The sequence below is a fragment of the Chlorocebus sabaeus genome, chromosome 8, assembly GCF_047675955.1.
Source record: "Chlorocebus sabaeus isolate Y175 chromosome 8, mChlSab1.0.hap1, whole genome shotgun sequence".
Classification (NCBI taxonomy): Eukaryota; Metazoa; Chordata; class Mammalia; order Primates; family Cercopithecidae; genus Chlorocebus; species Chlorocebus sabaeus.
This window is the reverse complement of record NC_132911.1, coordinates 64,398,604-64,411,541: the sequence shown is the minus strand read 5'-3', so window position 1 is coordinate 64,411,541 and position 12,938 is coordinate 64,398,604. Positions and strand designations below refer to the sequence as shown.

Sequence of the window (12,938 nt, the reverse complement as noted above, 5' to 3'; positions counted from 1 at the left end):
GACAATGATGACTTAAAGCGTAACAGCATCTGAAAATAATACACACTAAACCTTGATTTATCTGCTGATGAATGGGCTGCTTAATATAATTATGAGTGGATCTAGAGAGAGATGGTGCTTTCTCTGTTAACTATTTTTCAGTTATTTAATGACCTATTTTGTGACTCAAATGTTTCACTTCCTATTTCCTTTTCCCCCTTTTTCCTTCTTTTTCCAGTGCTTACTATCTTCTTTCTTTCAATTTCCGGTATCATAAGAACAGCTGAGATATAACCCTTGTTTTTTTCTTTTTCAAAATTTTATAGCCCCCTCTGAGTGCTCTGAGAAGGGCTGATTTGAGTGTGGTAGAGCATGGGTGGATGAGATACTTAGCTTCTGGAACTCAGAATCTATTGGGACCTGCTACCGTTTTCTATAGTTGGATTTTCTGGGGGCTGAGGAAGGCAATTAAGCAAAATCAGGATACAGAAATGAACATCCATGCTTGATGATTTTTTTCCCTCTGTGAAGCTATACTCTATAGCGTCCTAGCTCAGAGGAAAGTTCTTAACCACTGTACATTGGGTAGAAAGTGGTTTTCAGGTCCAGTTGCATCTGAGTTCATGGGCTGCATTGAATGTTTATTATTCGTCAAAACTTAACAGCAACCTGTTATTTCTCTCCAGTTTTACTTTTAACCATTAAGAAAATAGATAAGAATATTAAAAAGTCAAAGGTGAACTTTGCTCACTCTCAAACAGTGATTTCAGCTGACTTCTAATGTTTGTTTTCTGATAATCCTGCCCACCTTATAGGCTGATTGGCCTTGCTCCACTTGTTTTATCCTGATGTCTCTGTGTTCTGCCTCTTTGCCTTTCACTGTCTGGAAACTGCCATCTCAGTAACCTAAAAAACAGTAAGTCCAAAGTCTCTTTCTGTCCTCATTTTTCCTTGTTTCTTTGTAGCTGTCATAGCTTTGCTGCTAGTATCTCATTGACACTATTGATGCCCACGCTGTCTTCTAGGAAGTCTGTTCTCTTTTAATGGCACTTTGGAATTTTCTGAGTTCCCTCCTGCATGTTTGATAGTCCCTCTTTCATTATCTCACCATTTTCCAAAGCTCAGTCTTTGGCCCCCCGTCAGTTTCTCTCAAGACTTGATCCATGTATTAGTTTGTTTTCATGCTGCTGATAAAGACATAGCCAATACTGGGTAATTTATAAAGAAAAAGAGGTTTAATGGACTCCCAGTTCCACGTGGCTGAAGAGGCCTCACAATCATAGTGGAAGGTGAAAGGCATATCTTACATGGCAGCAGGCAAGAGAGAGAATGAGAGCCAAGTGAAAGGAGAAATCCCTTGTAAAACCATCAGATCTTGTGAGATTTATTCACTACCATGAGGACAGTATGGGGGAAACTGCCCCCAAGATTTGATTATCTTCCACAGAGTCCCTCCCACAACATGTGAGAATTATGGGAGCTGCAATTCACAATGAGATTTGGGTGGGGACACAGCCAAACCATATTAGTCCATGAGTGAACCAACTGTACAAGGTCACATTTCTCCAGGGCAGGCTTGTCCAACCCATGGCCCACGGGCCACATGCAGCCCAGGATGGCTTTGAATGTGGCCCAACACAAATTTGTAAATTTTCTTAAAACGTTATGAGATTTTCTTGCAATTTTTTTTTTTCTCGTCAGCTATTATTAGTGTTAGTATATTTTATGTGTGGCCCAAGACAATTCTTCTTCTTCCAGTGTGGCCCAGGGAAGCCAAAAGATTGAACACCCCTGCTCTAGGGGTATCTGCTCCCTGTACCTTTAGCCCTTTCTCAAGGCAGCAGGAGTTCTGCATCTCTCACTAATGGGGCACTAGTTTGATGGTTCCGATGTGGGTGTACACTCCTATCTAAAACTGAATTCAGTTGTGGCTCACACCTGTAATGCCAACTCCTCTGGAGGCTGAGGTGAGAGGATCGCCTGAGCCCAGGAGTTCATGGCTGCGGTGAGCTGTGATTTTGTCACCGCACTGCAGCCTGGATGAGACAAGACCCCATCTCTTGCAAAAACCAAACCCTCAAAACACCCCTGAATTTATGTCCCTTTTGATAAAATGATTCTGATGAAAATCCCGGTTTTCTCCCCTCTTTCTCTTCCTTTTTCTTCCTGTCTGTTGGTTGAAGTTCTCTGTCTCTGTCTCCCTTCCCGCTGTCCCCCCTCCTCCCTGCACCCTTTATTTCTGCATCTCCAGGCTCCATGTTTCTGTCAGATGCCCATCTGTGCCCAGGAGGACAGGGAGAATTCTGGCGGGTGTCAGGGCAGATTGGGGAAAGGCATTCCCGGTGAGTGGGCAGAAGCAGAATGGGGAGCTGTTGTGAGGAGTCAGGGTCAGGCTTGGTTTGAGCGTGTGGGGAGAGTTAGGGTGGGGAAGGATGTGGTTTGAGAAATGTAAGCCTGATACAGATAGGAAATAAAGGAAATCAGAGATTTTCAACAGAGGAAATGTGGTGAAAGTTGTGTTAAAAAGAGATTAGCTGGGCTTTGTAATGTAAATACCAGGGCCCAGGAGAGGTCTAGATGAGCTCTGGAGATAAAGGCTCGGGGGTCCCAGGTCTCAAACCCGGCAAGCGGGGTGGGAGGGGGACTTCTATGAAGAGTGTGTGGGTGGGAAGCTCCTTTGAAGAGAGTCGATGTCAGTTGTAGAAATGTTCATGTTGAGGTGGCAAGAAGACATCTGAAATGAAAGGTCCCTGCATTTGCAGTTAGGAGATGTCACAGAATTTGTATGAGTGCCCAGGGCTGGGGAAAAGGAAATTTGTGAGTCATAATTGCCTTTTCAGTGTTTACTACTTTTTCCATTCCTCATGATTCATTCTTTGGTACTTTACCGCCATCGTGTTATTTATGCTAATAATAAATCTCATTTATCGTGAAGATAGCTTTCTGTTAAGCCGCCATGAAATCTTCAAAGCTATTTTTCTCAGTGACAAATGATGATAAGGCTGAGGCATGTCGCAGTTTCGTAACTTTGGACAAATTTATCTATTCTGTGAGTTAAGTACATTAAGATGAACGTTTTGAACATTTGACAGGTGCTAATGGTAAGGCAGCATAATCAGTTGTGGGAATATGAAGTTGTGAGTCCTGTAGCAAAAGCTCGGTCCAAGATTTTCCCTGAAGCTGTAAAAGGATACATTATGGTTGTTTTCCTGTGGTCCGATTTTTTAACAGAAGACATAGTGGTCATGATGCTGGCAGAGTAATAATGGATCTTGGCTGTTTTATGTCTTTGTAACACTGCCTCCTTTTGATGGGGTGGGGGGAAGAGTTATAAGGAGCGAGGAAGGACTCAGCTTTGATTGTTACAGAAAACCACTTTCTTCTACCCTGACGTGCCCAAGCATAGGAGGAGACTAAACCTTTTGACTTTTGAGGGAGAATGGCTAAAGGGAGCCTCGAGGCAGATTCTTTCAGTAGGAGGAATTCTGCTATTGTTGTTGGTAGCCATAGTAGGCTTTGGGTTCAGGCTGCAAGAGGCAGCCCCTCAGCCACCTGCTGTGCAGTGTGTTTACCAGGCAGAGCAGGTCCAGGCTCTTGAAGGCCTATGAGGCAGGGTACTGTCTGGGGCCGTCTTTAGTCCAGTGGACCCTTGAGGAGTAAGTGACCCTATACAGTAGCCCGTCTATCTCTAAACAACAGATGCAGTGCTAATGCCGCAAACCCTTGCTCTCCTTAGAAATGGTAAGTGGCATTTATATACTTGGTCTATACTATAATCCAGTTGGCTGCTCTTCATTGTCAAAATCCATCATCCTGCTTCCCTGCCTTTGCTGGCTATATATAACTAATGCTAATAACAGTAAAACGTGATAAGAATATAGGAAAAATAGTACTATGGGAAGATAAAGGCGTGAATAATCCAAGCTTTTAAGATACAGTCTACTGTGTTACAGAGAGACTGATGCTGAAAGAAGTTAGTGACTAGTGAAGTTCACAGAGCTAAAGAGTTGTAGAACTGAAACAAGAATCTTAAGACGAGATTCCTAGCTGAGGTCTTTTATGAGAGCACATTGCCTGTCAGAATTTATCAGTGGAGTTGGAGAAGTGCACAGGGTTGCTGCCTCTGTATCCTGCCCTCTCCATAGACCAGACACACCCCAGAGCATATCTGGGCTGTTAGGCTTTGAAGTGAGTCTTGTGAGTCCTTTCTGCTGATAATAGCTGTCTACTTGGACCTTAATAAGACAGTTCATAAGATGTACTGCGGGCTGCTTCATCATTTCCTGAGCCATATCTGTAGTATCATATGCTTTTCCATTCAAACCTGTTTGTATCCAGATGTCTTTAGCCACTGCATTAGGACAAACTTTGGAGCATGTATCCATAATATGTGTATATTTGTTAATAAATTATATTCATGTACTAATATGTATTTATATTATATATTTTATGAAGCATAGAAAAAGTTGAAATAAAAAGCAGTTTGATAAAAATAAATATAAGTAGAAGTTATAATATGTTATTTTTGATCATCAGAGGATTGTTTTGTCACTTCATCCCCCCTCCCCAAGGAGACCATGTTTTGTCTTAGAAGAATAAATACCAAATGTTGTCACAGCTAAATGTTAGGGTCATTTTTCTTTATTCCCATTGGCGTTAGTCATCATCAGATTTAAACTTCTCTTGGTTACCATACTTTTTTTTTTTTGTTTGCATGATCCATATTAGGGTTCTCCAGAGAAACAGGGAGAGGGAGAAAGAGAGAGAAACAGAGGGAGAAAGAAGCGATTGGGATTTAATTTAAGGGATTGGTTCATGTGGTTGTGGGGGCTGGCAAATCTGAAATCTGCAAGGTAGGCTGAAAGCTGGAAATTCATGTAAGAGTTGATGTTGCAGCTTGAGTTTGAAGGCTGGAAACTCAGGCCAATTTTTATCCAGAGCTCTGGAGGCAGAATTTTTTCTCCCTTGGGGACCTCAGTCTGTGCTCTTAAGCGCTTTAACTGATTGTATGGCAGAGGCCTGCTCATACAGTGGAGGGCATTCAGCCTTACTCAAAGTCTGTTGATTTAAATGTCAATCACATCTAAAGAGCACCTTCACTGCAACGTCTCTACTGGTGTTTGATCAAACAATTGGGCACCGTAGCCTAGCCAGGTTGACACATAAAATTAACTGTCCTGCATTCCTGTCATCATTTTTTAGCTGGGACTTTTGTGGTATCCTCCTAGCTTATATTCCAGCTTTCAATGTCTGCTACTTCCAATCCAGCCCCTGCACTATCAAAAAGACCTTTGAAAGAAAGAGGTTATTATGGGGGAGTCTGATTCCAGACTGCACACATAATATTCATTGAAATAATATATTGGTTTAGTGTTTTCCAGAATACAGCTATGATAACATTTAAAGCTCTGTGCAGTCTGACCCCTCTAGCTCTCTAGCCTCAACTCTTGTCATTGCCAGACTTCTGTACCCTTTAGCTACCCATCAAGGTACCGTTAGTCCTTCAAATGCACTTACAATTTCCTGCCTCTGTGGCTTTGCTTTGTGAAACAGAACCAGCACTAATTAATATAAGGCACAATATGATAAAATTATTGGAATAAAGAAGGGGCAGTGGCAGAACAGATGTTGATGTGAATAATTCAAGCTTTTCAGATTTGAAAAGACTTTCTTAAGGTGAGCAGAAAGCAAAGGGTGAGATAGCTGGTGTCTTGGGCAGAATTGTGGCCCTGCCAAATTCATATTGAAATGCCAATTACTAGCACATCAGACTGACCATATTTGGACATAGGGTCATTACAGAAATAATTAGGTTAAAAGGAAGTCATTAGGCAGGCCCTTATCCACTATGACTGGTGTCCTTACAAGAAGAGGAAATTTGGACAAGACTCCTAGAGAGGCAAGACCATGTGAAGACAAAGGGAAAAGGTAGCCATCTATAAGCCAAGGAGACAGGGCTCAAAAGGAACCAGCCCTGCCCACACCTTGATCTCAGACTTCCACCCTCCAGAAATGTGAGAAAATAAATGTCTATTGTTTAAGCCACCCAGTCAGTGCCACTTTGTGATGACAACCTTAGCAGACTCATACAGATGGAGAGGAAAGGCGCGTGGGGAGCAGAGCAAGCTAACTTGAGAGGCAGCGCAGGTGCAGAGTGCTGTGCCTGTGGGCCACGCATCTAGGTTACCACTCCTAGGTTACAGATGAAGGTTGGCTGAGTTCCAGAATGGGGTGGACATTTGCCTGGTACTTGAGTTGGCCGACCTCTACTGGTGTAGAAAGGGCGTCTGTCATGATTTGTTTGGTCTGAAAATGAGAGAAAGGACCTTTAAGAGAAGGTTTATCAGAAGCAGGACAGAGCTTTGTTTTTTAAAGCTTGGGTCCCTTGTTATTGTGAAGGGAGAATCTTTCCTGCCCTGGAACCGCCAAGACTCAGGTGATTATTGAAGACACAGAAGGTAGAGTGAAGGATGCGTGGGAGAGCTGCTGTTGCTGCTTTCATTTTGTGTTATTTTGCTAGACATGTGGGGGTCATAGCAACCTTCTGTTATCCTTGTTAGCTTGGGTTGACTGAAGTGCCAGCATATCTCTTAATGTTTGTCTTTGGTTAAAAAGAATATTTTTTAGAGCAGTTTAACATTTATAGGAAAATTATAAAGGCAGTACAGAAATTCCCATGTACTCCTACCCAGTTTCTTCTATTAGTAACACTTTACATTAGCATGGTTACCTTTGTCACAATTAATGGACCAATACTGATATGTTACTAATCCATATTTTATTTAGGTTTCCTTAGTGTTTACCTAATGTCCTTCTTCTGTTCTGGGATCTCACCTATGACACTATATTGCATTTAGTTCTCATGTCTGCTTAGACTTCTTTTGGCTGTGATATTTTTCTCAGGCTTTCCTTGTTTCTGATGACCTTGACAGTTCTGAGGAGTACTTACTGGTGAGGTATTTTGTGGAGTGTCTGTCACTGAGATTTGTCTGATGTTTTTCTTGTGGCTAGATTGGGTTATGGGTCATTGAGAGAAAACACAGCAGTGAAGTGCCATTTTCTTCACATATAAGGATACATACACCCTATCAACATGACTAATCACTGTTGATGTTGACCTTGATCAGATAGTGCTTATTAGGTTTATCTACTGTAAAGTCACTATTTTTATCCCTGTTCCATACTTTACTGTTTGAAACAAAGTCACCACCCACGGTGCACACTTAAGGAGTGGGGACCCTTAGCTTTTTAAACACACAAAAAATGTGCAGCAGCTTTTGAAGGGCAGGTGTGAGTGATAATGTTGCTAAATTGTGGGGAGTAGGGAAAAAGAAAAACCCATGCTTTTGTGGTTTATTAATGTTTTGTTTAAAAAAAGTCCCAAAATATTGCTGTGAGAAGTAAGAAAAATGTCAATTGGAATTTTGTAATTTGTGGAATAAAAATTTATTTTAACCTTGGGCCTAGACCTGCTTTGTTGGTGGTTTAATTAAGGCAATCAGTTCTTACCTCTACCACTAGGACTCCTATGCTGTTGTTGCAGCCAGAGAAGGGAAGATTAAAATTGTCTTTTATTATTGAGAGATTATAGAACATGGTTTTCTTAAAAGACATTATAGAACATGTCTTTTATTATTGAGAGATTATAGAACATGGTTTTCTTAAAAGCAGTGCCTTTCAGTTGCGTTTACTGGATAGTCACAGTCTCTGTGAGTTTTTCACAGCCTCACAGCCTGACCTGGCTGAGTGAGCCATGGGGCACTTTTCCTAGTTACCTGTTCTATTATTGGTAGAGGATTTCATTACCTCCCTCTAGTGGTCGGTTTTATAATATCAGATTCTACTTGGATTAATTCAGCAGTAGAAAAATCCAATTTGTGGCCATCTTTATGATAATTTTCTTGAATATTTTAATATAAATGCTAAAATAAATAGTGGTTGAATTTTAGCTATGTCTTTTGGTATTAGAACTAATTTTAAAATGAGGCAATGTTGTAAGGCGGTAATTATAACTTGATGAAAAGCTGTGGTGATGAAGGTAATATTTACCTACCTACTATTATACTAAGCAGTATTTAGCATACTAAATACTTAGTATACTAAAGGTTTACCTACCTACTATTAGACTAAGAACCTCAGTGGACATTTGGTTTTTAATCAGGAATTGAATTTGGCTTCTTGCAAGTGTTTTATCAGTACTGTAGGAGCAAGTGCATATTCCAGATAAACTTGAAAGCTGCAAAGCTTTATGAGGCTAGGAGTGAGGGAGGCCTCTGAGCATTGTTTGTCATTTCTTCACAGATAAAATTTTATCTCCAGTGCAGGAAATAGCCTTCTTTTAGAGATTTACATCAGCATTTATTATTTTACCATGGCTTTAAATATGCAGCTTTTTTTTTTTTTTTTCTTTTTTTCCCAGGATGCTATCTCTGGGTATTCTTAGAAAGTTAAAATAATTTACTAGAACTACAGACTGGCTTTGTACATTTCCTGATGGAAATACTGGGTGATGCAGGATTTGATTATGCAGGTATTCATCCTTTGAATGAGTTCTAGTGTTTGTGCCCAGACTGGGAGCTTTGTTTCATGGAGATTCAAAAGGATGACATCCCAGGAAAGGTAACTGAATCCATGTGAAGTCTGTGAGTCCCTCTAGTCATCTTCCTCCTCATCAGGACGAAAATTGGACTTAAGAGGCAGCGATCCACTAAGCACTGCTTCTGTTCAGAAATAATAAGGAAGGAATTCATACAGAGAACTCATATTAAGCCAGTAGTTTGTGTCTACTTGTGATCCTCTTGCTGTGTGTGATACCATATAGAAATCGTAAAGAAATGGCTATATCTTTGCTTTTATGACTAGAAGTAGCACATTAAATGATGTGATTTGTCTGTTGCCACTCACCCAGCTCCATCTGATCCACTGGAACTCCACTCTGTTTGGCAGCATTGATGAGGCTGTGGGGAAGCCGCACGGGATCGCCATCATTGCTCTGTTTGTTCAGGTAAACTCTCTGCTGTGATTATCATATTGTTTAGAGATGCTGATTTCCAAATCATTTTGTAAAATACTTTTTATTCTCAATTTTATTGCTTAGACATGAAATTACACACATACAGAGAACACTTGATAAAAATAGAAAACTTGATCCTTGTGGTTCATCAGAATTCAGCCATAGTCATTGGTAGAAAATAGTTCTGTTATTTAAAGTTAGAAATTTTCTTCAGAGAAACATTCAGGATCTTTGGAGAAATGACTGAGAAAATGACTTCTGAAGGTAGATTTTATTTTATGAAAAAGGTTTTCAGAAAATGTCTTTAGACCCTGGGTTACACAAAAATCTACAAAAAAAAAAAAAAAAAAAAGAATTATGTAGTAGATTACTTTAGCCCTTCTTTGTTAACAATTTTCACTCTGAGATTACTTGAAATACCTTTGCAGATATAGTCAATATAACATTTAGATTTGAGCACTGTGGTAGGCAAAGGATAGTATATACATTTACCCAAACATATGAAAGCAGGTCTTGTGCTTTCAGAGGTGAAAACTTAATTCAGTTTTTAAGGTGAATCTTCTAAATTTTGTCTTATTACCTATTTGACATCGTAAAAAATTTAGAGGTGAAAGACTACCTGTAAATTTTAGCTTTAAAGCTGCCATTAGGACCAGAAACCAGAGTTCCCGCTCTGCGTGGCTCTGGGCTGCCTGTTGGATAACCTGGGATTAGAGCATGTTAGCACAGTGTTCTTCAAAAACTTAATTTTCCAAAGAGAGTTCAATAATGGGCCCTTTTAAACTTATTTTTTTATGGCATATATATCACAAATTAATTGCAATAATTTTTAATACATATCTCCTAGATGTTTCTTTATTGATGTTTGAAAGTAGCCATCCAGTTTAGGCTCTTAATATTTTAAAATCAGCATCTTGCAAATATGACACATCATAGAAATTTAAAGGAAATCCTTACATTTTTCAGTGAGTCCTCTTACTATTTATTTCACAGCTTTGTCACAGGTGGGGACCTACGTTCCTTGTGTTTTATAACTGCATTATATAACTAGAAAGAAATCACAAAATATTAATGAAAACATTTTTTTCATTATAGAAATATATTTTGATAATTTTTAGTATATTGAAGTAATAATTATGAAAGACTACTCTTATAACCCAGAAAAGTTAATAAAGTATCATCCAAATCTGAGAAATTGAGACAGTAGAAGGTACTAAAAGTGAGAATAAAAAATAGTAAAATAAAAATAAGAATGCAAATAACCATATATTCATATATAGAAGGGGAAGGAACACGTCAGTTTCATCTTTGGAATTGGTACTCAAATATTTGTGGATGGAATTAGGTGTGATAACTTAGTATTTTCATTTCCTGATTCCTACTACGTAACAGGTGACCTGGATTTGTAGAGCGCCGGACTGAAAACCCAGCCCCTTAGAACTAATGCGAGTGTTTCCAAGAACAAGCTGCATTATTGCAGGCGAGGGAAAGCCTGGAGAGCAAACACACTTTTTCTAACTTTTCATAAGTTTCTATGAGGAAAAATTCAGGTTATCTGGGTGCAAATTCTCAGGAGAGAGTAAAACTGCAGAACTGAGAGCAAAATTTCAGGAAGGAGGGAAGGAGAGGGGAAGGGAAGGATGGGCTGAAATCCATCTGGGGAGTCTGGCCCTCGGGCTGGAGGAAAGAAATTCGGTGGGAGGGAAGTCGGAGGCATTGAGTAGACTTTCCTTTCAAGAAGTTTGGCCAAAGGAAGGAAGGAAGGACAGATGGGGCAATAACTAGCGATGATGTCCAGTGAATCTTTTGAGATTTGAGATCTGCCTGTAGTTTTTGTTTTTGTTTTTGTTTTTTTTCCCGAGCAATAAGATCTTTTGCAGAGATAGAGATTAAAAATACTGGAAAGAGAGGGTGTCACTGATGTGGAAAAGTCCTGGAGGAGGCAAGAGGGCATGGGATGGAGAGCTTATGCAGTGGACTAATCTCAGATAGGAGCAGACCCACCCCTTCTCCAAAATAGAGGGCCAGGAGGAAAGGGTGGGCACACATGGGGCTGATTTGTAGGTGGAGAAGGGCAGGACATTAAGGGAGTTCATGCCTGATGACTTTCATTATCTCTGAGACACAAAGCAGAACTATTTATAGAACAAAGAAAATGTGAATGTGGGATTGAGTCTTGAAATAGACCAGAAGGGGATGATAATAGACTTGGCTCACTGAGGGATTGGACACCCCAGATCATACAGGACAGGGTATGATGGGTTGTTCTTTATCCAGGTAAAGGACTAGAGAGTTCTACTAAGTTGTTGTGTTGATCCATCACAGAGCAGATGATTTAGGAGGTAAAAGGATTAAAGAATGGAGAGTGGTTGGAGAGACATCGTTCTGTCTAACCAGTCCCACACCATGTCTAGGCAGGAAGGGGAAGGAGAAGAAGCCACAGGGACCTCCCAGCCTTGGCTCCTGGTGATCAGTGAAGGGGAGAAAGGAAAGAGCAGGAGAGCTGGATGACCCAGGGCATCTGGTCAGAGAGGCCAGTCTTTCAGAATTGAAGTTTTCAGAATGAGAGCACGTACCAGGAGTGTCCTCAGAGTTAGTTTGCTGAGGTGGAATGGGGCAGAAGGCCACAGACTGAAGGGTGAAGAGACTTAGGCCAGGGAGGGGCCTCCATCCCTGGGTGCTGAAGCTGTCTAGGGTAGTAGCAGGAGGTGATGCCTGGGAGAGATTGTTTAGTGGGTCAGTAAGGGAGAAAGAAGGAGGCCTTGATAGCCTTAGAGGATGGTTCCCTTGGGAGGATGGCTTGAGCATGTGGGTCAGAGAGTTCCACACTGAAGGGAGCAAGAGTACACTGACTGTGGATTCCAGTCTGTCTCCTTGGGGGACTGCATGGCGTCTACTCGAAGGGCCTGCAAAAGAGCCACGCCCTTGGGCAGACCCGAGGGGTTCAGGTAGATCAGGAAGTGGTGGGAGATGTGGGCAGAAATGCAGAATTGTTCTGTTCTAGAGAGTGCAGTGGAAGATAAGGAGAGATTGAGTTAGAAGTGAAAAAAACAGGTGGTTCAGGGCTGAGATGCCAGGCAAGGAGAACGGACCAAAGTGTTTTGCATTTCCAGTGGTGGTAAAAGGTGGCAAAGGTGAGAGCTGAGAAATGAGTTGTTCTCAAGGTTCCTAATGGGCTCTTGGTACCAGGTTGTGTTATCTGAACAGTTGCTTGCATGGTTTTAGCAGTTGGGGTGTGGAGATTATCATCAGTACTTGCTTTTTGCTGGTCATCATTACTTCATACAAAAATTTGGCAAGGAAGGAAAAGAAAGAGATGGCGTAATAACAGAGTTTATAGAATTTGCAAGATATAAAGTTTTGTCCATAAAGTAGGGTCTTTATAGATAGAAGGAGCTAGTAATAGTTGTTAAGCACTACTGTATGGAGAAACTATATTTGATGCTGTAGGGCGTCCAGATTAAGAATAATAATGGACATTAAATGAATTATGATGACCCAAACCTGTTCTACAGCTTTCGTTTGATTTAATCTTATCTACAAACCTATCATTTTTATCCTCCCCAGCAAATAGCTGAGGAAGCAGAAGGATGTAGAGGTTAAGTACACTTGCTTAAGGCCACACAGCTAAGAGGTGGCAGAGTCAGGATTGAAATCCAGGCAGTCCAGTGCAAAGTGAGCCTGCTCCTAAGCTACCACATTGAGTGGCCTTAGTGTACATATGTGTACTCTTCAGAGAGTTTACAACCCGACAGGAGTTGCCTGAGATGAAAGCAGACCCCAAGTGCAGACGTAGGCCTCCCAGTGCTATAGCAAGGTTAAAGCAGTAAGACAAAGAGAGGTCCATTTCTCCTGAAGAATGGGTAATGATTTCTGCCTAAAAATTCAGGCTGCTGTACCCACAGGTACCTATGCATTAGGTTTTAATTTTTTTTGTTTGTTTTTA

The 12,938-nt window shown here is 40.8% G+C and overlaps 1 protein-coding gene across 2 annotated transcripts in view; it reads left to right on the top strand.

Annotated features, from left to right (window-relative positions):
- The window catches only part of CA8 (carbonic anhydrase 8), a 98,472-nt gene that overhangs the window by 41,383 nt on the left and 44,151 nt on the right, over positions 1-12,938 (top strand). For both annotated transcript variants that reach the window (XM_008000716.3, XM_038000470.2), the window contains exon 4: positions 8,888-8,983. In XM_008000716.3, coding sequence (XP_007998907.3) covers positions 8,888-8,983 — 96 coding nt within the window. The remainder of the gene's footprint in view (positions 1-8,887; positions 8,984-12,938) is intronic.